Source organism: Candoia aspera, chromosome 4 (genome assembly GCF_035149785.1).
Source record: "Candoia aspera isolate rCanAsp1 chromosome 4, rCanAsp1.hap2, whole genome shotgun sequence".
NCBI classification, from domain to species: Eukaryota; Metazoa; Chordata; class Lepidosauria; order Squamata; family Boidae; genus Candoia; species Candoia aspera.
The window spans coordinates 58,486,988-58,513,711 of NC_086156.1; the positions used below are offsets into that span (position 1 = coordinate 58,486,988).

The window sequence follows — 26,724 nt, forward strand, 5'->3', positions numbered from 1 at the left end:
TAAAAAAAAAAAAAAGGACCTCCTCACAACTTCCTGCTGGCTTCCAACAACCAAAGTCAGTGGGGAAGCTGGCAGGAAGTTGCAAGTCCCAGGTGGCTCGCAAGCAGGAAGGCAGGTAAGTGGCTGCTGCCGGGTGGGGGAGGGTGCGCAAGGGTCCGGCGCGGCACAAGCACAGCGAAGCTTGGGGTGGCTGCTGCAGGTCAGGGAAGGGTGTGTGAGGGTCTGGTGCAAGCGCAGCGAAGCTTGGGGTGGCTTCTGCGGGTCAGGGGAGAGAGTGTGAGGGTCTGGTGTGAGCCAGCGAGGCTTGGGGTGGCTGCTGCTGGGTGCGGGAGACTTACCAGGCAACTTGTGACCTTCCCTGCTGGCTTTCCCATTGACTTTGCTTGTGGGAAGCCTGCAGGGAAGGTTGCAAATGACTATCATGTGACTGTGGGGCGCTGCAACTGTCATATGCGCAAGCTCGTTGCCAAACTCCCATATTGCGATCATGTGACTGCAAGGGTGCTGGGGCATCCAGGAGGACTGGTCATAAGTACCACTCTTTCAGCACCATTGTAAATTTGAATGGTTGCTAACTGAGGACTACCTGTATATTACACTTGAGGAAAAAAAACAAAGTGGATATAATAGCATTTTTGTAGTACATTGAAGATTATCACACAAAAAAGGATCACAAGCTGTTCTTTATCATTGACAGACAGCATAAATAATAATGGTCTTAAGTTTCAAGAAGGCAGATTTGAATTGCCTTTAAGGGAAGAATTTCTAACACTTAAGCAGTTGGACAATGGAACCAATTATCTAGGGAGACAGTAGACTCCTTTGCTCAATGTGTTCAAGGGTGAACTGGAGAACATTCTCTGATTGCTTGAATTTGGATGGAGGTTGGCTCAAATGATTCCTTCTAACTCACATAAATACATGTACAAATACACCTATTCTGTGTGTTTGTGTTTACTAAATCAGTGGTTCTCAAACATTTTGGTCTCACAACCCCTTTACATTCTTAAAAATGATTGATGATTCCAAAGAGGTTTATGTGGGTTATATCTATCGCTATTACTGTATTAGAAATTAAAACAGACATTTTAAAATATGTATTTATTTGACTTTGCAGACCCTCTGAAAGGGTCTCAGGAACTCCCAGGGATCCTCAGACCACACTTTGAGAACTGCTGAAATAAATTATTAGAAAGAAATGGAAAAACTGATTTCATTTGTTTTGATATAATAAAATGGGCAAGATTTTATTGAAGCAGCATGTGTAAGAACAGGTTACCTTGCTTGTGATATAATCAGAAGTGTTTTGTTAAAAGAAATACACTAGTAGTGGGTTTGGGTAAAGGTAATGTGATAATCTAAAATGTTAAATGCAGTCAAGCCTTCCTTTTCAAGTCTTTTTAAATAGGTGAACATAAAAAAATTGCCCAAAAGCATGTAGTGGACAGAAGTTGGGAGAGTTTATCATTGCTTTCTTTTTAATTTTTAGGATCCAAAAATGTATGTACAAACAGTGTTGGACGTTCATAAGAAATACAATGCACTAGTCATGTCTGCTTTCAACAATGATGCAGGCTTTGTTGCAGCTCTAGACAAGGTAATATGTTTAAGTATTGTAATTATAACTAGCAAGTGACTGATTTTGAAAGCATCTGAACATTTCACTTATCTGTTTCACAGGCTTGTGGTCGCTTTATCAATAATAATGCAGTGACAAAAATGGCCCAATCATCTAGTAAGTCTCCGGAGTTGTTGGCACGGTATTGTGATTCTCTGCTAAAGAAAAGGTACATATTCTGGGAGAAGGTTGTATCCTCTAATTCCCTAGTTTGTTTCCCATACCACTGATATATCACACACATTTAAATGTTGCCTGTAGCTGAAAAATAAGTCTTTCAATAGGTATAATTAATTCTCAAAAGGTTGTGTTTCTACTGTCCTGTTTAATACATTCAGGGTAGAGGAAGCTTTTGTTGCCTATGGTTGTCTTTTTTTTTTTTTAAGTGGTCCTGGGTGCTGCAACTATTGTAAAATCCCATAGTCTAGGTTTTGAAGGGATTGCACTGGCTGCCAGCATGCTATGTAGCCAGGTTCAGTGTTCTTGTGTTGGTAAAAGGTTATATGGCATAGAATCTAAATCCTGATGTACTAGATTCTTACATATTTACTTCCCTAGCCATGGGCATTTATTTATTTATTTATTTTCTATCCTGCCTTTATTATTTTTACAAATAACTCAAGGCAGGGAACATACCTAATACTCCTTCCTCCTCCTATTTTCCCCACAACAACCACCCTGTGAGGTGGGTTGGGCTGAGAGAGAGTGACTGGCCCAAGGTCACCCAGCCCGCTTTCATGCCTAAGGCGGGACTAGAACTCTCAGTCTCCTGGTTTCTAGTCCATTGCCTTAACCACTAGACCAAACTGGCTCTCTTAAAGGCAATTCAAATTTGTCAGAGATTCTCTGTTCAGTAAATTGAGAAAGGATGTTTCACTACAGGCATTAATACTGAGAACTAGGAATTCTTGCCTAGTTCAGCGGCAATTGTTAGCTTTCAGTGCCAACAACTGAAAGCTTGTTCAACTAGGGGTTTTGTTGTATTATAGTGCTGTGTTTAGTGTGATAGTATTCTTATTGGCTTGAGCCGTATTCTGTTCAGGGATTATTTTTTAAATGAGAAACAGGTAAAATTGTATAAATAAATAATCCAATGGAATGTTATTTGCTGTTATGTGGATATAAGCCATTGTGAAATTGTAATAGAATTTTTTTATATTATTTCGTTTGGGCGCAATTTATTAAGAATCAAAGGAATGTGGTGACTGTTATCTGGTTTTAGATCAAGAGTAAGAAACCAGTTTGGCTGGTGACCACAGGTTCAATTTCTGAGATAATTTCCTTGCACAGAATAGTGCTATGGAGGGCTTGTTTATTCACAAAGTGTTTGTCATAGTGGATGTGATCAGTCACAAAACACCCCTTTACAGTACACATGGGTGAGGATGCTCCTCCATTTCTAGCAAACTGAAAGCTCTCTATCGCTCTGGTTTACCTTTTCTCTTTTTCTGGACAGGTAGGCATACCTTCAAACAAAGCATTGACTTGCACTGGTTTTATATTAAAATGCCTCTCTGGAGATCTAGAGGTTTTCTTGAGATGATACTGAAGGTTGACAGCTTGCTTTGGGCATCAGCATATTAGTTTCTTACTTTCTTTGAACAAAAAAACTAGTGACAGCCTTTTAGATATTAAGTTGCCTGCCCCTACTTTAAAATAATAGGGCAAGGCATATGTAGAATATTTTAAAAATCTTTTGTGGTATTTGGAATAGATAATACAAACTTTCATAGTATATAAGGAAAGTAGCAGAGGGAATTAAGGGTGTATGGAAAACTTTCACTGTGAAACACCAAACTCTGTGGTTTAGGTTACATTTTTTACCATTCGCATGAAGCCACTGGGGGAGGTCATCCATTGGCATGGGATGCAGTATCATCAGTAGGGCGAGGATTTCTATGACATGTCATATTTTTTCTGGAACCTTTATTTGAATTTATAAGTAAGTTAAAACATGTTTTAGAGTAATTTGGTGAGAATTAGATGCTTTTTATTTTGCCTGAAAAGTCATATTTTGACTTTTTTAAAAGGTGTTGTCATATTTCTGCTTAATTTTGTAACAAACATCATATTTTGGTCATATTTTGGTCATTGACAACCCTCCTGATAAGCCAGCAAGTTCGAGCCAGCAAAGAAAGTGAGAATTTGCCTGTTGTTTTTTTTCTTATTCGCTCCCCAACTCAGGGAGGTGTTGTGTGTGTGTGTGTATGAGAGAGAGACAGAGACAGAGAAAGAGAGAGGTGGGAACAAAGGCTTCTCCCCTGACCAGGCCGGAAAAAAAAGGTGAGATTATGCCTGTTTTTTCTTATTTGCTCCCCAGGGCTGTGTGTGTGTGTGTGTAAGAGAGGGAGAGCAACCTTTTTTAAAATGACTTCAGCAGGCAGAGGCTTCTCCCCTGACCAGGCCTGAAAAAGAGAGAATTTGCCTTTTTTTTTTTTTCTTTTTCTCATTTGCTCCCCAACTCAGGTGTGTCTGTGTTCGAGGTGGTGGAGTCACGTGAGAGCTGCAGTCTGATTTCAACATGCCTAAAAGTAGATGTTCAGCGAGTGTGAAATTATGGTGTCTTGTTCAAGAATTTGGGGAGCAGATTTTCAGTAGCGATGGTGATATTTTGTTTTGTGAATTGTGTGAAGTTAAGGTATTGGCCCAAAAGCGTTTTAATATTCAACAACATTGTGATGCTGCGAAACACAAGAGTTGTTTAGCAAGATTTACCTTCACTGAGAACAGGCAACGTCTCCTTTTCGAGAGAGCTGCTTCTTCAACTGCAGGTTCATCAAATACCCAGTCAGAATGTTGTAAGGATCTCTGTACAATGGTGGTTACTTCAGACATTCCCTTAAGGAAATTAGGTAGTGGTAGCCTCAGGCATTTCTGGGAGAAGTACACCAGTCACCCGATTCCAAATGAATCAACTGTAAGGAAAAATTACATCTCGGCCTGCTGTGAAGATGTGTTAGAAAAGAAAAGATCTGCTGTTGACAGCAATAAGATATGGGTTTCAATAGCTGAAATAAGTGTTGTAAATGGAAGATATGTAGCCAGTGTTACCTGAAATGTGACAAGCCTGGCGAAGTATTTCTTCTAACATGTGAAACTCTACAAAAAGTAAACAGTTCCACTATTGCTATGCTCTTTGACAATTCTATGAAACTACTCTGGCCGGATGGTGTAAAAAGGGAAATACTGTATCCTTCTCTTTGTAACAGATACCACTCCATACATGACTAAAGCAGCCAAGGGACTTAAGCTTCTTTATCCAAAAATGATCCATATCACATGCCTTGCACATAGTTTACACAGAGTGGCTGAAGAGATTCGAAGCAACTATCCTGATGTAGATAAGATAATTTCAAATGGGAAAAAAATGTTCATTAAAGTTCCACTTTGAGTACAAAAGTTCAAAGAAGTTGCTCCTACTTTGGCTCTCCCTCCCCAACCTGTTGTGACACGTTGGATGACTTGGCTGGATGTGGCTATGTATTATTTCACAAATTATGCTTCCTTGCAGCAGATAGTTAAAGAATTTGACTGTTGTGAATCTTCCTCCATCAAGATTGTGCAAGATTCCTTTTCTGAAACTTTGGCTGGAAACTTAGCATCTATAGGATCTAACTTCAGTGGGTTATCAAGAGCAATCACCCGCCTTGAAACTGTAGGAATGGAACTTAGTGATACACTGAACATTGTAAAACAAACTGAGAATGATTTAAAGCAATCAAAGGGGAAAGTGGCTGAAAAAATTAGTGATAAACTGCAAAGACTGCTGCAATCTAATCTTGGTCATTCAACACTTTGCAAAATAAGTAATGTTCTAAATGGACTCGAAGCAAAATTTGAAGACTTCGAGCCAGAATCTTCTCCAGATGAGTTTGCTTTTTTCAAATTTGTTCCTGTAACCTCTTGTGATGTTGAACAGAGTTTCTCCAGATAGAAGAACATACTGGTGGGCAACAGAAGGAGTTTTGAGTTTGATAACCTCAAGATGCACGTGGCCATCCAATGAAGTTCTGCTGTTAATGAAAACTAATCCAGGGGTGACCATTTTACTCTCAAAATGTTCATTTGATTCCTTCAATATTAGCACTTCTGCACTGGAAGTGAAGAGGAATAAACCTTTTAATTTGTGTGTGTGTGTGTGTGTGTGTAAGCACAGATTTTTAAAAATTGGGTGCTAATTTCAGAAAAATTGTAGTCATATTTTTGCTTTAATAGGTCATATTTAAATGGTTTTAAGGTCATAAATGCTTGCATATTTCTAACATTTTTAGGTCATAGAAATCCTTGCCTTAATCATCAGTATGCAAATGAGTATCTCTGATCCTATCTGACCAAGTGTAGTTTTCAAGGTTTTGTCCCAGTGTCTAGAGATCGTGGAGGTTTGGATGGGGAAGAACAGGCTTTGGCTCAACCCTTCCAAGACTGAGTTGGTGTGGATTTTGGGCTCCATGGTTCCTCATGATCCTATTATGATGGGATATAATATAATTTAATCCTGATTTTCATTCAATTGTTTTAGTTTGCTTTAGTGGTATGTGTTGTGGGTTTTTTTTGTATTTTTGTTTAATGATTTTGTACACTGCTGATCAGGTTGTTTGAATTGGGTGGCTATACAAATGTTCTAAATAAGTAAAATTAAATATGGATATAGAGTGAGTATGGTGGATGTGTAAGGTGGCACTGCAGGTTAAACCGCTGAGCTGCTGAGCTTGCCGATCGGAAGGTCGGCGGTTTGAATCCGCGTGACGGGGTGAGCTCCCGTTGCTAGTCCCAGCTCCTGCCAACCTAGCAGTTTGAAAACATGCGAATGTGAGTAGATTAATAGGTACCGCTTCGTCGGGCAGGTAATGGCGTTCCATGTAGTCATGCTGGCCACACGACCACGGAAGTGTCCACGGACAAACGCTGGGTCTTCGGCTTTGAAACGGAGATGAGCACCGCCTCCTAGAGTCAGACACGACTGGACTTAATGTCAAGGGAAACCTTTACCTTTACCTTTATGGTGGATGTGTAAAGGTGAAAATGAATGCCTTCTAAAGTATAACTTATTCTTCCAATTTGCTGCTCGTGGGCAAGCAGTCTAGAAGAGTAAGGTTAAAAAGATTCTGTATTTTCCTTTTGCTCTACAGTTTCTATAGATTTTTATGGAGATGCAAAATCAGTTTATGATTTTTTTTAATAGACGTGTAATATTTTTTTTGTCAAGTTTTTATTCCATATATAGATTGCACAGCCAAATGCAGCTTATTTGCTACTTATGTATAGAGGCTTTCTAAAAATGTATTTTAGATTGGGGATTTTTTTGGGGTGGGGGGAGATTTATACTACATCATGGGCTCAGCCTTTAATGACATTATAAGTTTCAAGGATCAGAAAAAAATCCTGCACTCAGATAACTGCAGGATATCCCAGTCTAGTCGTCTCTGGATAGCAAGTGGAGTGAGTAAAAAACAAAAACAATGTCAAGTCTTTTACCTGCCCTGGTCTTTAGAATAGTTTTTCATCATTTAACAAATTTAATGCTGATACGTGCACGCATGGGCACGCACACACAAACACACACGTTCCAGTAACCATGTTCTCTATACTCCAATTTTGTATTGGAAAATGAAGAAGAGTTACAAATAGTGAGCATGCTGAATTATAACAATATTAATGCACTTTTGACTGCAGCTCAAAGAATCCAGAGGAAGCTGAGCTTGAAGACACACTTAACCAAGTGGTACGTTTCATCTTTAATTTTTGGAAATTGATTCACAATAATAATTGAAGTTACACTAAATAGGCTAACTTTTTAATTCTGGAGGGTCTTTATAAACCATTTGCCATGACCCCTTCTTGTTTCTATAATTAAAGCACTTATTTATATGTAGTAGTTATGCATTGTTAGAAATCCACATTGCTCTCCACATTGTTTTTAATTGTTTAAAGCAAACAGTCTGTTTTTACATTGTTTCAAATACCTTTGGTATAAAAATAACTATCTTTTGCTGAGATGAAGTTGGATGTAAAAATCTTGAGTTCTGAAAATAAATACTAAAAATCCATGCTTTTCCTAGATGGTGGTCTTCAAATATATTGAAGACAAAGATGTGTTTCAAAAATTCTATGCCAAAATGCTGGCAAAGAGGCTGGTACACCAGAACAGCGCTAGTGATGATGCTGAAGCAAGTATGATCTCCAAACTGAAGGTGAGTTTCCTTTTATTTTTCTTTATTTTTCTTTTATTGCTCATATTTGCCAGAATCTCACTGTATAACGATGCTCATAAACTATATAAACATGTATGTATTGACTGAAAATGGCTGAAGAAATATAACTAAATGAATAATATGTCTTAAGATGCATTTTGCCATTTTTATTAATAGAATAGTTTTCCCATGTTTAGTCCATCTCCCAGGCCAAGGAATTGTTTGTCAAAATGGTTCACAGTTGCCCTAATAAACATTTATTTTCAAGCATTTCTAGGCTAAACTGTTTAAACTTGGTATATACAGTCTCAGTGTTGTTTGAAAGCTGGACAGTTTTGCACACTACAGAAATACAGTTATTTGTTCACATGAACAAACAAAATGGTTACTACAACAGAATTTGAGAGTCTGGGTTTTTGTTTGTTTTTTGTAAGTGGGGATTATTCAGAACAACAGCGTATGGCGCATGAATATTAGTCCATTTAGATCAGTTTGTGAATATAATCAGTTCTCAAAAATCTCTTAAGCAGAACCTTGCTGCTTGAGATCTTTTTCACTAAAATATTGAGCATTGATCCTAGAACCTTCTATTTACAAAGTGTGTGGTGTGGCCTCTCAAATATACAGAATTTACAAAGTGCGGATGTTTACTTGCTCATGAAAGTTACCCAAACAGAGGATAGACAACAACCATTCGATAGACTTTTTTTCTTTTTACTGACCACTTTAAATTACCACAAGTGATCAGACAATTTAAAATATTCATTTTATGGAACATTTGTTGTAATTTCTCCATAAAACTATTATTTTAAATAGCCTGATCACTTGTGGTAATTTAAAGTGGTCACTATATTATAAGGAATTACAGGCTGCAGCTCTAATTGATCTTTTATAACACAGTATAATCTGTTTAATTTACAGAGATCATTAAAATTATTTTCCACTTTAAAAAACAACCGTTTAGAACTTTAAAACGCAAAAAACAGTACAGACTAGTAACAATAAAAATTGCATTATTAAAAAACTTGTAACTGTGTTACTTTATCAATCATTGAAAAGAAATTGTAACACCATAGTAGAAAATAAATGATGAGTTTACATTGGCTTTTAGTGTGTAGACCAAAGCTGGAAAATTTTTGCACTCAGATGCGAAAAGTAATTAAATTGCCAGGGAATTCAGTTCATTTGTTTAGGTCACACTGAGTCTCTGACATAATTTTTTTATTATATTGGTTACATTGTATTAGAGGACTTGTAGACCAGATCTCTCTATAGCATGTACACTATTTTCTCTCAAAATGCACAACTTTATAATTGTTCTGTGCTTCATTACAGCAAGCTTGTGGCTTTGAGTACACATCCAAACTTCAAAGAATGTTCCAAGATATTGGTGTAAGCAAAGACTTGAATGAGCAGTTCAAAAAGCACCTATCCAATTCAGAGCCATTGGATTGTAAGCAAAGTTAAAATTTGTCTGTTTTACAACTTGTAGATAAATATACATTGTTTATAGTCTGGTGAAAGTGAACAATATAACAACGAAGGGATCTTCCTTTTCTATTGATTCCAAATCAGTGGAGTTTTGGACCTAATTATGTAAATAGGTTTAGGATTCTGTCTATCAGTAAGGTAACTCTCCAGAAACAGAATGAGAAGGGACCAAATTGGGTATGGCAGGAGAACCTGGCAAAAGAAATATTGTTAAAAATGGGCCAGATCTAGCAAGGATTTCAGGAGACCAGTTTATATAACAAGCAGTGAAAAGAGTCAAAAAGTACAGCAAACTTTTGTCTTATAAGGCAAGACTGCTTATAATTTAGAACTACTGGTAGAACTTCAGGTGATTTGCCTTGAAAATCACCTAAAGTATAAGAGTTTATACTCTTATAAAGTTGGCACTGTAAGAATTGCCAACTTCCATTTATAGAAACTCTTATCCATAATTATACTGCTGGGAGAAAGAAAGGGTCAGGGGATGGGGAGAGATTGGAACCCAAGAATGACATGTGTGCAGGACTGTTCTGGTACTCATGATAGAATTTTAGTTTAGAAGTCTATTAATTCTAAATGGTTTCATACCTGGTCTCCAGTTAGGAGATCTCAGTTCTCTACCAAATACAAATAAAAAAGGTAATGACTCCCTCGAGTCAAGCTCAACTCCTAGAAACTGTACAGACATACCTATTCAATTTTTTGGGGGGCAATTGTCCAGAAATGACAATTTCTGGTTATTTTGTTTTAAAAACGTCTCAGTTTTGCTAGTAGCTCTGGCATTCCCAGGTTTCTCCATGCAAGTACCAATGAGGGCTGACTTTACTTAGTTTAGCTTAGCTTACCTTAGCTTGGCAATCTGCAAGTGTAGCTGGGAGTTACCACCTGGCTGAATTAAAGACAAATAAGATCCTGCAAAGCTGGAATGTATTCAATTAAATCAAATATAGGATGCATTGGGCATGGAATTGTGCAGTTAATAATATTTGTTTTTAGTTGAATTGATTGGGTGACATCTGTAATTTAAAAATACTTCAGTTACTCTTGTGTTTGAAATAATTCCTATGTGATTTTCTCCAATATTTTTTCTTGCATCTCTGAAAACAAAGGAGTGTCCTTATTTTTTTTTTATTTTTACACAACAGAACATTTTTACCTAATCAATTGTTCATTTTATCTGTTTTGCTGGTCAATGACCAAAATAAAATGACTGACTTAATTGTTCATTTTTTTTATACCAGTAGACTTCAGCATACAAGTTCTAAGCTCCGGATCTTGGCCCTTTCAAATGTCTTGTGCATTTGCTCTCCCATCAGAGGTGAGACCATCTTAGTTTCTAAGCTTATAGATGCAGGATGATTGTAATATTCTTTGAAGGTTAATGGAAAAGTAGAATCTGGTTAAGCTATTAAATCTAGCAACGTCTTTTAAGTCTTCTTAAATTTATTTGGCTATTTTAATATGCTACACATATCCTCTTCTTATGTTTATGTGTATGGTTTAGTGAGTAATTAGTATGGTAAGCTCCATTTAGGTCCATCTTATCATACTAATGGTCTGTAAATTGTTCCTTTAAATGATGGGTGTATTAATTTTGTCAGTGGATGTCAGCATAACATATATGATATTCTTTTTTGAGAGAGAGGACCCTTTTTTTGCTAAGGTGGCATGAATATTTATTTTAAGTTTTAATCACTTTAAGCTTTAGTTTCATGAGTTTTATAGTTGCAACAGTTCTTCTGTTACAACTCTAAAACAAATTACATATTATTATTTTGATCCTATGTATATAAGCCATGTAAGCCCAGGAGTTTGGATTAGACAATAGAAAGGAGGTGCAGAAAGACATCTGAGAGCTATCACTCTTCTGGATTTTCTCTAACCAATATAGTTTTGGCTGCTCTGCAGATTAATGCTGCTGTTTTCCAATGGCAGATCAGTCCATAATAAGATAGCAGTCTCTTTGATGTAATAATAGCTGATTGTCCAACTAATTGGTTAAGGAGTTGATCTTACCCATCTCTTTCTGCCTGTACTGCTGTCATTTATAACAAATGTGTCTTTCACAACAGACCAGACATGTTGGTTACTGGTTTTGAGTTGAGTTGGGGAGATAGTTTGGGTATTCTCCTGGTGTACTTACCACTCTGTTTAAGCTGATTGTGTGGTCTCAAGCATAGTGCTGGTTATGACCTGTAAAACAATGTATGGATCAGTCCTAGAAGCTATAGAATCAACATCTCATAGAATCTGCTTGTACATGTGAACAGGCAATATGCTGAAGGTCTCCCTCCCATAAGAGGCTAGTGGGTTATGGGTCCAAAAATAAGCCTTCCCTGCAGTTGTCCTAGCCTTGTGGAACAGCTTTTCTTCCTCCCTATTAAGTTTCTGGAAGGTAGTCAAGGTGGTGGTCTTCTGCTGAACCTTTGGGAAATAAGGACAAGGTGGGGTGCAGTCTTTTTTCTGCTGGTTTTAGTTGTTGATTGTAATGGTTATTTATGGATCTGATTGTACTTTTGATATTGGATTTTATATAATAAAATCTGCCTATTGGGGTGGCCATCATCATCCTCCCAGCAGACAAAGGTCGCACCACCGTCATTATGGACAAATCACAGTATACACAAAAGGCCAAAGAATTACTTGAGGACAAAGAAACTTACACCCCAGTGAACACCAATCCCATTCAGAAACTCGATAACCAGGTAAAAAGAATTCTCAACAACCTCACCAAGAAAGGTCAAATTACACGAGAAGAACAGAGGCAGATGAAAAGCAGTGGACCTGTCCTCCCACACTTCTATGGACACCCCAAGATACACAAGCCTGGCATACCACTTTGGCCCATTGTATCATTACCAGGGACTCCCACATACAACATAGCTAAAGAGCTTACAAAGAAACTCAGACACCTCACAGAGGAGAGTGAACATTCTATCAACTCCCCACTACATTGCCTCCAGAAAATCAAAAACCTAAAAATAGAAGAAGATGAGATCATGGTGTCATTTGACGTTACAGTGCTTTTCACATCCATAGACCTGGCACTAGTGAAAGAATCCATGGCTGCAGTTCAACGCAACACACCTGACCTAGCCAAATACACCAAAATAGAAATACCCAGGATAATGGACCTGATCAACCTCTGCCTTATGACCTACTTTCAGTTTGATGGAGAAATATACCAACAGATCAAAGGAACACCCCTGGGATCACCTATTTCAGGACTTATAGCGGAGATTGTAATGCAGGTTCTGGAAAGGATAGCACTCCCACACATACAACCCAAAGTATGGATCCAGTATGTAGATGACACTTTCATCATAATACAAAAGAAACAACTGGAAAAAACCCACAAAACCATCAATAGCATCTTTAATGGAATAAAATTCACAAGGGAGGAAGAAAACAACAAAACACTACCATTCCTGGACATCCTCATCAGTAGAGGAAATGATGGCAAGTTAGAAACACAAGTCTACAGGAAAGCTACCCACACCAACCAAGTGCTCCATTACCAAAGTAACAATCCAACCTCCCACAAGAGAAGCTGTGTAAGAACATTATTCAGACGAGCACTTATACACTGCAGCAACCCAGAACACCAGAAAAAAGAAAAAGATCATCTGTACAGCATCTTCCAACAAAATGGATACCTGCTCAACTTTATCAAAAAGTGCCTCACCACCCAACCCACTACAACCCAACCAATGCAAACTTTGAAAAGGATAACACTGCCATACATCAGAAACCACCAACAGACTGTTACAACCACATGGCATCACCATAGCACATAAACCAACTAAAACTCTTCAAAACATATTAAGCGACCCAAAAGACCCAATAGCCCAAGAAGAAAAAACGAGTTATTTACAACATACAATGCAAAGACTGTAACAGCCACTATGTAGGACAGACAGGCAGAAGACCAGCAGAGCGCATCCACGAACACCGGCTAGCAGTCAGAAGACATGATGAGAACTCCTTAATCTCACAACACATGGACAGACTCAACCACACTTTTAACTGGGAAACTGTGAGCATCCTAAACAAAGCCAAATCCAAAAACGCCAGAGAATTCCTGGAAGCCTGGCACTCAGACAAAGCAGCCATCAACAGACACATAGAGGTAAACAACGTCTACATACTATTCAAAAGAGACAATAGGAAAGCCAAAAGACCAATACACTCCCTTGCCAGCAATCAACACCCAGATATGCAAAAATCAACACTAGGATTAACACCAGATGAACCATCAAACAGCACAATACACCCTAATCAAGGAACTAGTAACTCAGGCAATCAACCAAGCAGCAAACAACAGTCCAATCAAAGAACTCCCAAGGAGAGAACAACACCCCCACCAACACAAGCAGGGCAAGCCACAGTATATGAACTGAGAGCAAGGCCCACTCCCTCTGTGCACTGAAGATGTTGCCTAGTCTGGCAATGAAATGTCTGCAAGAAAACAACAAGGCTCAGAGAGCACCAAGGACTCCACTATTGGGGTGGTATATAAATCTGATAAACACTATAGCTTCCATGATAATCATGGGGCTGCTATAGAAGTAGGGAGCCTTTAAGGCTTTCTATTACTATTGCTAGGCATTTTGTGGATTTCAGTAATGCTTCTGGTTCTCAGGAAGGAGGGAGCACATTCCAAGGAGGAGGGCATGATAAAAGGAGACACAGTCCAGAGATGGAATGTGGGAAAACAAAGAGGGTCAGAATAGCCCTGTCCTAGAGCCTTCCCAGGTTATTTCCCCTTAGGTTAGGTTGAGTAGCTTTAGTCTGGCAAGATTTTGTCTATATCATATAAGCAAATAAAGAACTGAATTGGGTCTCTGAAGTTCTTGGGCTGGACCTGACATAATTTGAGGATAAAGCACTCACTTTCATGTTCAATTTAACATTATTATTCATATAGTTTGCTGATGACAGACTTCATGTCATCTGCGTCAAGAAATACTGTGCAATGCTGGACTCTGCTAGAACCAGTAATGAATTGTATGACTGTCAATGAATGAAAAATACTATGTCAGAAAGTGCTCTTTTCATGTCCAGGAATTAAGTATACAATCTGTTGTAGATAACACACACTCTCCTTAAAAGACTACGTACTCAACTGCATTTCTATATTGTGCTGTGTATGCAGTTGTTCTTGAAAATAATTCTGAAATATGAGTTTGCAATTTTTTTCAAGCATTTCTGTAGTGTTTCAATTTGGAAACAGTTCCATTCCAAGCTCAAAATGTTTCCAAAATGCCAACAGCCAATTCTCTATTGAAAACTGCTGCTTTGAAGCATGTTTCAGATTCAAAATGATTCAAAGTCAAAATGTTTATAACATCCAATTCATAAGCTTCTATTTGTATAGGAAGTAGGTGCCATAATTTTAACTGATACAACTGGTTGAGCCCATATTCTATCAGATCTCAAAAGAAAGACATTACAGTACTACCTATTTTCTTTTGAGCTCTATTCAGGATGCTGGTTCTTTCCTTTCAAGCCTTAAACAGTTTAAGACCCAAATATCTGAAGGAAACACAAGATTTCAGTTACGCAGAAAGTGCTCTTAATAGTCTTGTTCTCATTTTTCTAAAAAAAGCTTCCAAGTTCTCCCCAGGAGAAGAAATTGGCCAGAAATAATTAATTTCTTTTTATTCTCCCCCTTGATAGTACTGTATCACTGGATACATTCCCTACAGCTTTTGGAGGCCAAAATAATTTGTTTTAAAAGTGGGGACTCCTCAGGCTGGAAAAAGTCACCCGTCCTTCCTTTAGAAGCTTGATTGAAACAGATGCTTTAGTATCACAAGTTTAAAGCTTACTTTCCTAAGCATTTTAACTTGCTTTAACCTTAGATTATGCTAATACTTAATGTATCTAATTTGCTTTGTAATTTTCTTTTGTATTATATTTGTAGCATATATTAGTTTTTATGCTTCTTGTATTCTGCCCTGGCATCCATCGGAATAAAGGACTATTTCAAAATATTTTAAATAAATTAAAGGTATGAATCTTTGCAATAATGGGAAAATGTGCTTTTAGTCTGTCTTCATTAGCACAATTTTGTTGTTGTGGAAAGCATTTTATGCAAAAGTTGTGAACACGTGGAAGTTTGCAGAACAGCCATGAAATAGGCAAATGCAAACATACCTCTACCCTTCAGATTGTGGAGAAGTGATGGTAGTGTATTTCAATATTTTGAAATATTACATAGTTGCATTATGGTAGAGATCTCATTAAGCCTATCAAAAATATTTTCCCCAAACTATTTTTGTTTAATAGACTAGAGAGAACCTATCACTGTGGGCACTGTATCTCTGATCTCCTGTACTACTGATTACAGTACAGGAATATAAAATAATATATATAAAATAATATATATAAAATAATAATATAAAATAATTACAGTACAGTACAGGGATATAAAATAATACAGTCCTCTGGAGAATCCTCTTAAGTAAGCTTATTGCAAGGATTATCAGCTTTGCAAGAAAATGACCACATAGTTCCTACTCATTTTAATAAAGGTTGAACAGTAAGAACTACCCAGTTCCCTGTGAAGGCATTTTCTAATGGAATGTAAACTAACTTGACTTTAAAACTATATTGGTAGAATTTGTTTATTATTTAAAACATTTATATAGCCACCCATCTTGTACCAAACTCTGCACAGCTCATAACCAAGAGATAAAATAATGTCTGTTTACAATAAAAATATTAAAGCCAAAAAATTAAAATGCACTTAAGACTGGTAATGTGAATATGACATGAGTTGTTTTGATTGTTTTGAAATGCAGCTGGAGCGCAGTTATCAGAGATTTACTGCTTTCTATGCAAGCCGTCACAGTGGAAGAAAATTAACATGGTTATATCAGCTATCCAAAGGGGAACTAGTTACCAACTGCTTCAAAAACCGATACACACTACAGGTAAGGTACACCATGTTTTGGTAGAAAGGTGTACAAGTAGAAAGTTAAGAAATTTTTTCTTTTCTGGAACTATATCTTGCATATGGCAGTTATGTTCGAAATTCTCTTTCAAAAATCTTTTAGAAAAATGAGGAGAAGGGATAATGCATGGAACAAATGTTACAACTTTCATGCGTATACATTTCTATGCTACGTATTAATGTTCTAAAACTTCCATTTCTCCTCCCTCCGTGTATGTTGTTTGCCTTCTCTAATGTACTTCCATACTTGTCTAAACAAGCACACAAAATATACTATTAATAATATATACTATTATTAATTGAATATTAAATGCATAAATATGTCTGTTTAAATTTTTTAAATAAGCCACGTATAGATATAGTCCCTTGAACAGTCAGTTTATATGCATATATTTAGTACTTAATACTTATTGTAGATCTTCTCAGACTCTTGATTTTTGCTTTTTCTTGGTTGTCTGACTTGAAAGCATCCCTTGAGCATTAACTGCAGGATTTGTCTATTATTGTAAATTTGATCAATAGGTATTTTTCAGCTTGTACAAAATGGCAAATAATTGTTTGGTCCAAAAGATAAGTTTTTGTACTGTTCTGTTTGCTCTGTGTTTAAAGCGGATAAATTTCTTCATGTGAATTTGGATATTCATTCTAACAAAATGGTTGTTTCCTGCTTTTTTTAAGGCATCTACATTTCAGATGGCAATCCTGCTGCAGTATAACACAGAAGATGCCTACACGGTTCAGCAGCTGACAGACAGTACTCAGATAAAAATGGTAAATGTTCGTATCATGTTGCTGTAGCTTTAATTATTGAGGAGTCCGTTGTTGCACTTACTACATCTTATTCTTTATGTCTAGAATTGTAATGAGCACAAAATTTAACATTTTCAGTTTTAAATGTGAAAAAGGTTTTGAGCCTTTATGATTGAAGATTAGTTAAAAACATTAATTTTGACTAGCATCCAGTAATATCATCATAGATAAAGGACTGTGGGTGGATTTCCAGTGGCAGGAGTGGAATTTTAGTATCTTCCATAAATTCCTTGATTTTTCTCATATCAAGAAAAGCAAAAATTAAGTAATTGTAGCACAATTTCACTTCTCTTAATATTACATTTCACTTAATCTGCTTAGTTTTGTTTATATTTTATAAGACCATGCACAAACTGCATTTAAACAGGAAAAAAAACTTAAACTAAATACTCTGGTTGCATTTGTTCTTCCCTATCAGCTGCAGAGCTTATAACTATAGAATGAATTAGGTATGCCATTGATTAACTCATTTTCTTTACTTTTCTGATTTTTAGGATATTTTGGCACAAGTACTTCAGATTTTGTTAAAGTCAAAATTGTTGGTGAGTGCTTTTGTTTGGGGGGGGTGGAGAAATAATTTGTTAATAAGTTCTCACATTGCTTTTCTTGTTTTTTCATAGGTTTTGGAAGATGAAAATGCAAATGTTGATGAAGTGGAATTGAAGCCAGACACTTTAATAAAATTGTACCTTGGCTACAAAAAGTAAGAATGATAGTTGAATAAAAATACCTAGTCATAATTGTTTTTATTAGGATGGTAAATATTATCTGAAAAGGTCTATATTTATTAATGATTGTGAATGGACCCGTTTGCATTCCTGTCAGAGTACTGTTCCAGCCAAGACTCACAACTCTGTACCAGTTTTATTCACACTGCAAAGGAATATACCTTTTCTGTGTTGAAGATTGCAAGGCCATTGATTGTTTAGATAATACTAGTAGGTGGAATATATTATAAGACCTTGGGAATGGAACTTGTGTACAACCTCTTTGTTAACCAGAAGTAAAGACAGAAGAAATTATAGCGTAAATGGAAAAATTTGGAATACTGTTAAATGTCAACCTACATACTCAATATAGTTACTGCTGAGAGCCAAGAAGTGAAGCTTTTGGTTTCTCCATTCGTGGATTATGTGCTGAAGAAGTAAAAGTTTTTATCACCTCTATAAAAGTTGATTATAGAGGAAGGTGATCCCAAGCTTGGATCAGATTGTGAAGGATAAGGTCATTTTTATGACAAACGTCAAAATTATTAAAATGTGCACGTGCACGCGTTCACACAAACACACACACACACACACACACACAAACACAGGTAATCTATGGCTGTGAAAGCTTGGACACAAAGAAAGAAGATAGCTGCCTTTTAATTGAGGGTCCGGAGATAGGCTCTAAATTATTTATTTATTCAAATTTTGCTATCGCCCATCTCCCCCAAAAGGGGGACTGGGCGGTTTACAATAAAATCAATAAAATCAAGACTATAATAATAACAATTAACATCTGTAAAAACAATTATAGGTATAAAATGCAATAAATAAGTACAAAATCCAAGAAGTTAAAAATTCTGATCCAGTGGGAAGGGCTCTAAGGCGTGAGCCAACCCCATGGATGGTTGCCCACCTGCCTGCCCCATGCAAGGTTTTCAGGGCCCTCCTAAAGGTCAGAAGTGAAGGCGCCTGCCTCACTTCTGAGGGCAAGATGTTCCAAAGGGCAGGGGCAACTGCAGAGAAGGCCCATTTCCTGGACCCGGCCAGATGGAAGTCTCTTATCGATGGGGTCCGCAACATGCCCTCTCTGCCTGACCGGGTGGGGCGGGTCAATGTTATGGGGATGAGACGGTCCCTCAGGTAACCTGGCCCCATGCCATGTAGGGCTTTAAAAGTCAACCAACACCTTGAATTGGACCTGGAAGCAAACTGGCACCCAGTGCAGCTCATGCAGTAAAGGTGTTATATGTGCCGATCTAGAGGCACCAAAAATAACCCGCGCGGCTGCATTCTGGACCAGCTGAAGCTTCCAGATACTCTTCAAGAATAGCCCCATGTAGAGCACATTGCAGTAGTCAATATGAGAGATGACGAGGGCATGAGTGACTGTTTGGAGGGCCTCTCGCTCCAGGAACGGGCGTAACTGGCGAACAACCCAAAGGTGAGCAAAGGCCCTCCTGGCCACGACTGCCACCTGCTCTGTGAGCAGGAGTCGTGAGTCCAGAAGAACCCGCAGATTATGCACCGGGTCTGTCTGGGGCAGTGACACCCCATCCAGATGACAATTTCCCGGAAACCAAGGAGCCGTCAACCCACAGCCACTCGATCTTACCAGGGTTCAGCTGAAGCCTGTTGTTCCCCATCCAGGCCCCCACAGCACCCAGGCACTGAGACAGGGCAGTTACCGCATCACTTACCTCACCGGGGATGGAGATGTATAACTGGGTATCATGAGCATACTGATGATATCTCATCCCATGGTGACGGATGATCTCACCCAGTGGTTTCAAGTAGATGTTAAATAAGAGAGGAGAGAGAACTGAGCCCTGCGGCACCCCACAATGGAGGGGCCAAGGGTCAGATCTCTCGCTCCCAATCACCACCGATTGGGAACGGCCCTGGAGGAAGGAGGTGAACCAGCACAAAACTACGCAGCCCACCCCCAACTCCCTGAGCCGTCCCAAAAGGATACCATGGTCGATGGTATTGAAAGCCACTGAGAAGTCAAGAGCCAGGATGGATGCACTACCTCCATCCCGCTCCCGCCAGAGATCATCCATAAGTGTGACCAATGCCCTTTCTGTCCCATATCCTGGCCTAAAACATGACTGAAAGGGGTCCAGATAATCCATTTCATCCAGAAATGCCACCACCTTCCCAACCACCTTCCCTAAAATGGGGAGGTGGGAGACTGGACGAAAATTGTCCAGCACAGTTGGGTCCAGTGATGGCTTCTTGAGGAAGGGGTGCACCAGCGCCTCCTTAAAGGCAGCCGGAAACATCCCCTCTCCCAAGGATGTATTAACCATTTCATGGACCCAACCACATGTCACCTCCCAGGCTGCCTTCACCATCCAGGAGGGACGTGCATCTAAATGACAGGTGGTGGCATTCACAATCCGGAGGATCCTGTCCATTTCCTCAGGTCCGACAGGATCAAACTGTTCCCAGATAACTGGGCAAGAACGTTCCCTTTGCATCTCCACCGACCCTGCTTCATGCTTGGAGTCCAACTTGGAGCGAATCCGAGCAATTTTATCCTGCAGGTGCTCAGAAAACTCTTCCGCACGGCCCTGTAGGTGGACCACTGGGCCCATCTTCCCCAAAAGGGTACGTGTGATCTTAAACAGGGCCATGGGGCGGCATTCTGCGGATGCAATAAGAATGGAGAAATATTGGTGTTTCACCGCTCTTAACGCCACAAGGTAGGCCTTAACGGTGGCTCTAACCTGTGTTCGGTCGGATTGGGTCTTTGTCTTCCTCCAGCGGCGCTCTAGACGTCTCTTAAGCCTCTTCAAAACCCTCAACTCTTCCATAAACCATGAGGAATGTCGGGTTGGATGAGGCAAGAGAGGTCACATAGGCGTGATCCTGTCCAAGGCCCCGGCCACCTCCCTATTCCAGGTAGCAGCCAGGGCCTCCGCTGGACCGTGCAGCAGATCCTCAGGTATAACCCCCAGCTCCCTCTGGAACCTCACTGGGTCCATTAGTCGCCAGGGGCAGACCAGCCGAATAGGTCCTGCCTCCCTGCGGAGGGGGGCAGCATAGGAGAATCTCAGGGTCACCAGGGTGTGATCTGACCATGACAATGGGGACAGATGCAATTCTCCCCTCAGATTACATTGCCACTGCTCTGACAAGAAAACTAAGTCCAGAGTGAGGCCACTGTCTCGAGTCGGGTCCCGAATAATCTGGGAAAGGCCCATGGTTGCCATGAACTCCCGAGCTGCCTCCTAGGCCCGCCCCAGGGAAGGCAGATTGAAGTCCCCCAACACCATAAGCCTGAGGAACTCCACTGCCAACAAATTAGTGTCAAGGTCAACTCAAGAGCACCTCCCTAACATACATGAATGGAATAAAAGCCTTTTTTTAAAACAATTAGATGGCTTAATATCAAACTTGAATAGTTTGATATTAATATCAAACTTAAATAGACTTTTTGGAACTAACAACTGAAGGCAGTATCTTTAGGTTATTTAAGTGGTTATGATTATTGTGCGTGTGTGTAATTGGCATTATTAAAATAGTTTTTTGATTTACCAGTAACCATAAGCATTGCTACCAGTACACATGCTTGTTGGAATGTTTGCTTCAAATGAAATTGGTGGAATGAGTCTGGTCATGATAGAGACAGCACATACTGAATCTAAGCACAGACTGAATTTAAGAAAAGTAGAGTTAAAATACTAGGCTCTTTAAGACTCCATTGACTAGTATGTTTATCCTGTGTTTTTACCAGATGCTTAGGAAAGAGTGGGAGTTTAGACGGATAGGTCATAACCCAATTTTAAGATACTCTGTTTGCAAGTATTAACTTTAAGCCTCTTGGGAAATGAGAAGAGAAAAGGCATACCTATGGATTACTCAGTACAGCACTCAACAGTAAAAAAGATTCCTGCTTGTTTAGATTAATTATGCTGCCTTTCACAACATGTTTCACCATAATTTTTTTTCACTTTTTGTAGTTCTTCATTTGTGTCTTGTAAAGCTAATTATTTGCCTAACATTTTCTTGGCAGCAAAAAATTGCGAGTGAATATAAATGTGCCAATGAAGACTGAGCAGAAGCAGGAACAGGAAACAACGCACAAGAATATAGAGGAAGATAGGAAACTACTGATCCAGGTGCTCAGGAACTTTCGTGGATTTCTCTGTGGCTGGCAGTTTATGTAATAGTGCTGATAAGTAGAAACTTTTCCATGGTAGTAAATGTTACGTTAATTTTTATTGCTGGCAATGTGGTAAAGGTTCTTACAGGTTGAAATCCCCATTTCCTAGTCCTGTACTAAATGGCTCAGGTTTCTAAATATGCTCTATCCAGAGGATTGTTATTTTGGAAAGAATTTAATGCCAACTATCTTCCTGAAAATAAGCTAAATGTGCATATGCTTTTTGGATTATTGGTATGGCATGGTCTACTTAGGCTAGTTCTTGAGATCCTCTAGTTTTCCTCATCTATGCTGCCTGAGATCTGTTTCGTGTGAACTGGCCAAGAATACATACAGGTGGTCCTCACTTAACGACCACTCATTCAGTGACCGTTTGAACTTAAAATGGTGCTGAACAAGTGGTATGAATGACTGGTCCTTGTACTTAACAATGTTCGCGGCATTCCTGCAGTCACGTGATCGCCGTTTACAACCTTTTTGCTGGCTTTCCAGAAGCAAGGTCATTAGGGAAGCTGGCAGAAAGTTGTAAACAGCAACCATGTGATATTGTGCTTAATGATTTTGGGAGATTCACTTAATAATGGCAACCGGAAGTGCCAGAATTTCCATCGCTAAGCAGTGTGGTCATGTGATGTCATGCTTTATGACCGTGTCACTTAGCAGTGGAAATTCTGGTCCCAATTACCATTATTAAGGGAAGGCTACCTGTACATCTGAAGGGCTATGTTGATAGTATTCTCAGCATCCTGTGAATAAAGTTGTTCAGTTCCATTATGAGTTGGATTTCATCTGGGCAGGTCCAGCCAAGTTGGCTAGTGGGGTTTTACCTTAGGGGAGTTTGAGTCTATGAGTCTTGAGGAAGTGGACAGGGTTTGGAGGGCTGTCACTGTGGCCACCTGTCTGTTAGATTCATGTCCCTCTTGGTTGGCTAAAACTGCCCAGGAAATGACATGTGGGTGGCTCCAAGTGATAGTGAGTTCATCTTTGAGGGAGTTGTCCCATCTGTCTTAAAGAGGCAATGGTGCTTTCTTCCTCAAGAAGCCATTGCTTAGATAATTTTCAACTGGTCTCCAATCTTCTGTTTTGTGGAAAGGTTGTAGAGACTGTAGAGAAGGTGTTACAGCTTCAGAGCGTCCTGAAGGAAATAAATTATCTGGACAATTTTCAGTCAGATTTCAAGCCTAAGTACAGTGCAGGGATGGAATTGATCATGCTTGTGGACAACCTTTGGTGGGACCAGGAAACGGATGGTATAATCCTTGTCCTGCTTGATCTCTTGGTGGCAATTGATCATGATATCCTTCTGAACATTTTTCAGGGATTGGGGGTAGGGGACACTACGATGCAGTCGTTCTCCTCCTTTCTCTGAGGTCATTTCCAGCTGATGTTGGTGAGGGTGAGGTTGAGCCTGAGACTGTTTTGTAGGGTTTGACGCTCTTCCTGCTCTTATTTAATGAGGCCACTGGATGGGGTCATTGCTGGTATGGTGTCAGATATAATGATAATCAGTTGAATATTGTGACCCCTGACTGACCAAATGAAGCTGTCAAATTTCTCTCTTGGTGCTTAGAGGCTATTAAGATCTGGATGGAGAGGAAAAGGCACAGACAGTCCTAGAAGACTGAATGGTTGTGGATTCATGGGTCTTCAGTTTCTGGGGACCTTCCAAGTTTAGTTTTTGATGGAGTTACACTTCCCCAGATGGATTGGTGCATAATTTGGGAGTCCTCCTAGACTTACAACTCTTGCTTGAAGAGCAGGTGGCAGAGGTGGCCAGAAAGGCTTTTGCACAGATCCATCTTGAATTTACCATTTCCTGGACTGGGAGGCCCTACTTAAACATGCCTTAATTTCGTTGAACTGTTACAACAAGCTGTACATGGAATTGTTCTTGAGGACTACTCAGAAGGTATAGCTGTTCCACAATGTTATGGTGTAAGTGGTGAAAAGCACACCTTGAATCACCCAAGTAACACCTTTGCTCTCCGAGCTGCATCCTAGGTAGAATTCAAGGTCCTGTTATCATCTGTAAAGTATTTATGGCCTCAGGGCCTGGTTATCTGTAGGATCCCATCTCTCCAGTTACATCTGCCTATCCTATTAGATCATGCTCCAGCTCCAGTCATTCAAATTATCTTGTGGAATCTTGGAGATGTGCCTTCTCTGTGGCCACCATGCCCTGCAAGATTGTCTCTCTCCCCGAAAGGCCCATGTGGCCCTGACCATTATTGTTTAGGAAAGCCTTTAACTTGTGGTTCTTTCAGCAGGCCCTGGGGCTGGTCACTTTATGATCCTGCACCAATGTTTGGATTTTATTCCTTGCTTCTGAGGTTCCCTTCCCTGACATACATACATTGGTTTTTTTATTGTTATTACTGTCTTCTATTTGCTTTATTGGTTTAATATGTTGTGCATCATGTAGAGTTGTTTGGACAATTGAAGGGGCTTATAAATGGATGGATGGATGGATGGATGGATGGATGGATGGATGGATTGAACAAACCAACCAACCAAGGAGGATACTGTCTGTATACAATTATGTATGTTAACACTGAACTCTGCTAATATTCAGGTTCACAACAGCACTCTTCTTGAAGGATTCTTCTCCACCCCCTTTTTTATCCCTTCTTCCTTGGACAGTTATAGAACATGGAAAAAAAATCACAGTAGCATTTAATCCATTTTAAAATTTATTCGAGTTAATTTTTATTTCTCTGGCCCAAGGCAGCAGCAGCTAATTAATTTGACATTTGTGTTTAATTCATTTGCATGTGTATTCCGATCAAAGTTGTTTTTCTCTGCCCTTAAAGAACTGTTCACAGGGCAGAAAAATATCAGTTTTCCCCATTCCTTGGTTGGTATATATAAGTCAGAAAGAAACCATTATATCTGTGTGAGATGTATTTAAGTGCCTCAAGATTGCATGCTAGCATAGATTTTTGTTGTGAAATGGTCACCCAGTCAGGAGGACATACTTGCTATAGCATTCATCCATCTTTGAAATAACAGTTACCTCTGTACACCTTCAGTAGTCTTCAGCAGTATTTGTTGATTGAGGATGGGGCTGTAACTCTAAACCATTTTTTTTTCCTGCATGTTAGGCTGCTATTGTAAGGATTATGAAGATGAGAAAAGTCCTTAAACATCAGCAGTTGCTTGGAGAAGTGCTTACCCAGCTGTCATCAAGATTCAAACCACGAGTCCCAGTAATAAAGGTTTGTCTAAAGAACTATCTAGTGGTAGTTGGAAGGTAGAAGTCTTTCTTAGCTTGCCAAATGCTGATGTACTCATTTGCAACGAGACTGTTTTAACAGGAAAACTTCTCTTTTTGCATATAGGAAAATACGTGGTATCACAATAAATGGAACTATTCAGAGAAAGCCAGGAACTATTTGACCAGTTTCAATAAAAATGTTTAAACCTTACAGAATTGTAGTTACTGTTTTATAATCAAACTCGACAACTTTTAGTCCTTGTTTGTAGTTTAATTCCCCTTTTGGACCCACCCACCCCCCGTTCTTATTTAGGTGATAAAATTAGTCTTTTATTTTGGTAGGTGCAATATGTGCACTTTATGAATCTCTTGGTCTTAAGATTTTTGATACTAACAGGACTATGCAGTTGCCATTTCTTCCAGCCTCTCCCCGCTATAGCTCCCTGTGTCAATTTTTTCTTTATGTCAGGTTATGAAAAGTTTTGTTACGTTTCATGTGTCTTTAATAGTTAAATAATTGTTAAAGCTTGTTAGACACTTCCACTAAAATGAGTCACAGGGTGAAAGCGGTTGAAAACATGACCAGGTAATTGTTTTTCTTTCCATTTTCAGAAGTGCATTGATATTCTAATAGAGAAGGAATACTTGGAGCGTGTGGATGGTGAAAAGGACACCTACAGTTATTTGGCTTAACAGTTTTTAGCAGCTGTCTGTGTCACCCTTAAATAGTAACAAGTTTGAAAAGAATGGAACTTGTTGGTCTGCTGCCGTCTGGACCTCCATTTTTATAACTAAGACCGGGACTACCATCTGCCAGTCCTGGAATTACATCAGACCTGCTCAGGATTGATACATTTCAAGTTTGTAAATATGGACACCAATGCCATTTAATCTAATTTAAGAACAGAATGGAATCTGAAATCTTCTCCGCTGGAGGTTGCATGCTACTGCATTTAAATCAATACATTGGCTATACAAAGAAAAGCTGTTGCCCCAGGCAGCACTTATACATGTTGGCAGCACTTTGAGAGAATCTGATTTGGGCACATGTGTAATCTGCTATGAAAAATCATTTGTATAGTGTGTTTCATTTTTTAATGTGCGATAAATAAAAAATTTAAAATTTCTGTACAAGTTGCATTTGGTTTTATTGTTAAGTTACATGACTTTATCTTTCTTAAATGTAAATAAAAGGAACAATGATTACGAAAGCCAGAGGAACTGGGTACTGTTTTGCTTTCTGTATTATCTCTAGTACCACCAAGCAAAACTTTACAAAGCTCAAAACAGTCTTGATCCTTTTCCTTTGATATTAAGTTCAGTGGGAAAGAAAAATTAAGTGTTCAACCTGTAAGAACATTCAGCTACACTGATCTTTTATTGCTATATAGTATTGTTAGTGACAGGAAATCATGTGAGCCCATATTTAAAAACTAAAATTGTGGAAATACTGGTTCTAACACGGGCAATCTGCAGGCTGAAGTGATTATTCATTATGGGTTCTAGACTCATATAAGCATCCATATACATTTCCCATCCTATTCTGAGCATAATTTGTGCTGCC

At 39.0% G+C, this 26,724-nt stretch overlaps 1 protein-coding gene across 3 annotated transcripts in view; it reads left to right on the forward strand.

The window, feature by feature from the left end:
• Positions 1–26,287, forward strand: part of CUL1 (cullin 1) — a 75,417-nt gene extending 49,130 nt beyond the window's left edge. For 2 of the 3 annotated variants that reach the window (XM_063304203.1, XM_063304204.1), the window contains exons 10-22: positions 1,490–1,597; positions 1,681–1,787; positions 7,292–7,340; positions 7,678–7,809; positions 9,145–9,262; positions 10,542–10,618; positions 16,107–16,238; positions 16,937–17,029; positions 17,563–17,610; positions 17,689–17,771; positions 21,797–21,902; positions 25,048–25,161; positions 25,773–26,287. In XM_063304203.1, coding sequence (XP_063160273.1) covers positions 1,490–1,597; positions 1,681–1,787; positions 7,292–7,340; positions 7,678–7,809; positions 9,145–9,262; positions 10,542–10,618; positions 16,107–16,238; positions 16,937–17,029; positions 17,563–17,610; positions 17,689–17,771; positions 21,797–21,902; positions 25,048–25,161; positions 25,773–25,853 — 1,248 coding nt within the window. In that variant the 3' untranslated portion in view covers positions 25,854–26,287. The remainder of the gene's footprint in view (positions 1–1,489; positions 1,598–1,680; positions 1,788–7,291; positions 7,341–7,677; positions 7,810–9,144; positions 9,263–10,541; positions 10,619–16,106; positions 16,239–16,936; positions 17,030–17,562; positions 17,611–17,688; positions 17,772–21,796; positions 21,903–25,047; positions 25,162–25,772) is intronic. The other variant, XM_063304205.1, reaches the window with a different exon arrangement.
• The last annotated feature ends 437 nt before the right edge of the window (positions 26,288–26,724 follow it).